General features: G+C 35.3%; 1 protein-coding gene across 1 annotated transcript; it reads right to left on the reverse strand.

The window, feature by feature from the left end:
* Positions 1 to 1,271: 1,271 nt before the first annotated feature.
* LOC135685290 (metalloendopeptidase OMA1, mitochondrial) lies at positions 1,272 to 2,814 on the reverse strand. The gene has a single exon (XM_065201186.2). It carries the CDS (start codon positions 2,708 to 2,710, stop codon positions 1,427 to 1,429), a length of 1,284 nt encoding a protein of 427 aa, XP_065057258.2. The 5' UTR covers positions 2,711 to 2,814; the 3' UTR covers positions 1,272 to 1,426.

Below are 2,814 nucleotides of genomic sequence, written 5' to 3' on the forward strand. Positions count from 1 at the left end.
ACCTTTTCCTAAAACAAGTGCACAAATGATTGGCTGGCGAGCTTCGAAAGTTTCGACACATACCTATGGAATTCCAGAATCAAGAGCAAGAGGGAAATGTGATGTCTTGCGCGTATTACAATGGCCACACGAAGGACTTTGAAACTCTTCAAACAACCGGAATTGCTTTCATGTAAAAGTAAGAGGAAACATTGAGCATTTTGCTGATATGATATGAGTATTTCACATATTCATGTTTAAAAGTAGAATGATTACAATCTAAAAAGTATTGATAACCTTTAATTGTTCAAAGAATCTCTCTCGCTTTGTCGTAGCTTTCTTGAATTTTACAGGAAGTGCTTTAATAGAAATGGAGTTAAATTTTTTCAGAATAGTAACATTCTACATGACCAGTAGGGAACAGTTCTGTAATTTGAATTGATCTAGTTCTAGCAAAAGCAACCTTGAATTTGGAACTCCACAGGGCTCATACTTGGGACCCTTGCTTTTTATGCTATATAGTAATGACTCTGAGAACTATCTGGGAAGCATAATCCCAAATATGTAGGCAGTTGATACAAGTGTAACTATTGCATCTGAATGAACTTCTACTAGACTCAAAACACGAAAAATATAAGCTGGAAAATACATCAAAACAGATGGAAAACTGCCTGATACTGTGCTCAAGAATGAAGTTATCAAAAAGGCTGAAAAGAAAAGATATATAGAAATCAACATTGAGAAAAGCTTTTATTGGAAACAGTAGTAGAAAAATCTGTCAAAAAATACAAATTGAAAGGGGGGCTTAATTCATTGGGAAAACTGAAAAATGTCCTTTTCTTAATGATTCCATATTTCTTACGAGTTTTGGCAAATTCAAAATTAGAAGCCATATCCCCTTTAAACTCAACATCAGCCACTGTTTTTTTCACTTACTGTGAAGAAAGGAGAAGGGAGCAAAATTTGTTGCATGAATTCAGGAGAACTGGGTTTACTGGTTTCAAGAATTTATTGAGCTTACAGATGAACGTTTATAAATCCATGCATATTGAATAAGTACAAAGCTTTATAGCTATGCAATGGATTATGTTCCTGTGTTTAAATTCTGTTATAGGACTGTTGCTGATCATCTTATTTGCCATGGAGCTGCTTGAATAAACTATGAATCATAGAATAATGACTGGCTATAATTTGTATAATCAATGTGCTATAATTTTGTCAAGGAAATTTAGCAACACGATGTAGATTAAAGAAAACGTTTTGAAGAAAAAATTCATGATATGACGACTGTCTGTTACAAAAGATTGGCAAAAATCACAAAAACCTTAATCCAATCCAAAAAGTGTCTTTTGTTATTGGTCTTTTTTTTATTATCTCGGATTCAATAGAATCTGGTGCTGAATTTGATCTTGCTAAATGTTGTGATTAAAAAAAAGAATAAAAACTATTACAAGATTCCAAGTACATGTTTTACTCTCTCATAAAATGGTATCATTTCTGGACATTTGTTGCTCCTACGCATTTCAAGAGCTTGAGGCATCCAATCTTCTATCCAGTTTGCTCTCCTCGAATGAGAGGGATGGGTAGAAAGCCACTCAGCTGGGCTTTGGTCTTCTTCAAGTTTATCCATCCTTTTCCAAAAATTTGATATTTTTCTAACATCAAAACAAGCTCTAGCTGCAAGGTATAGTCCAATACAATCAGCTTCTTTTTCTAAATCCCTCTGGTATGGTAAATGTATCAATATATCTTGTAACTTGCTTTCAAGAAGGTTCAAGAAAATGGCAATAGCATCTGTTGGAATAACAGTCCATAACAAAGTAATGATTATCAAGTTAAATATGCTTGCAAAACCACTGAAGCTCAATTGTTCTGCTGGGTGCTTTAGTAGGACATGAGCTATCTCATGACCCAATACGCCTGCTAGTTCATCATCATTTTGTGCTGCCTCTAGCATGCCAGTCATAACAAAAATTTCACCATTTGGAAGAACAAATGCATTTATAACATCACTGTCAACTACAATTATTTTCCATGACTTATTTGTAACTTCTGGACAGATATTGTTGTTAAGAATTTGTTTTGCTATCTTGGCCACTCTGATATGACTTGGATGATTGGCTGGTAAATAAGAGTCTGCTAAATCTTTACTCAAAGCAATAAATTCTTTCTCTGCTATTTCCTTGATTTGGTGGTCATTCATGATCATCAGCTGCTTTCTTCCAGTCAAATCATTCTCTTCTAGGTGGTAATTGTAATATGCAAAACACAGTCCTATTGTGCTGAAGACTATAATTATGATTTTGTCAGTTCTCCTTCGGACACCGAGAAAAAATATTTTTCTCTGATTTTCTGGTAAGCTTCTCCACCATTTACGAAGCTGTCTGCCCAGTAAAACTGCGCTAATGCGTGACAACGGAGAAGCTAGTTTGAGCAACAACGGGCCTATCACAGGAATGGCATGGCGATACTGACTAGTGTGAAAAATCCTGTGTGTATTCTGAAGCAATGAAATTCGATTTTCGATCAATAGCCGCTTACCAAATTTACTGGAAGTTCTAAAACTGGTATAGGAAACTAGCACACAACTATGCCTGGTATGGGTTGCAAGTACACCGCCTTTTGAAGCCAGGCGATGACTCAAAACTATCCATTTCACGGGGGAATTCTTGATATTGTATGAATTCTGCCATACTTGTCTGCCAAAAGTCCTCACAAGATGCATATTCATTATATTTTGAAAGCAAAGCTATCAAACTGAACTATAAAACCAAAAAACCAAACCAAACCAAACAACGTCTTGAAACAGTAATCTCATTTTCATTCTGTTAACCT

The sequence above is a fragment of the Rhopilema esculentum genome, chromosome 10 (genome assembly GCF_057945365.1).
Source record: "Rhopilema esculentum isolate cy_ngs chromosome 10, ASM5794536v1, whole genome shotgun sequence".
Lineage (NCBI taxonomy): Eukaryota > Metazoa > Cnidaria > Scyphozoa > Rhizostomeae > Rhizostomatidae > Rhopilema > Rhopilema esculentum.

Bases quoted from the DNA above. Each gene is read 5' to 3' on its own strand.
- LOC135685290 (XM_065201186.2), bottom strand. From the start codon at position 2,710: ATGAATATGCATCTTGTGAGGACTTTTGGCAGACAAGTATGGCAGAAT.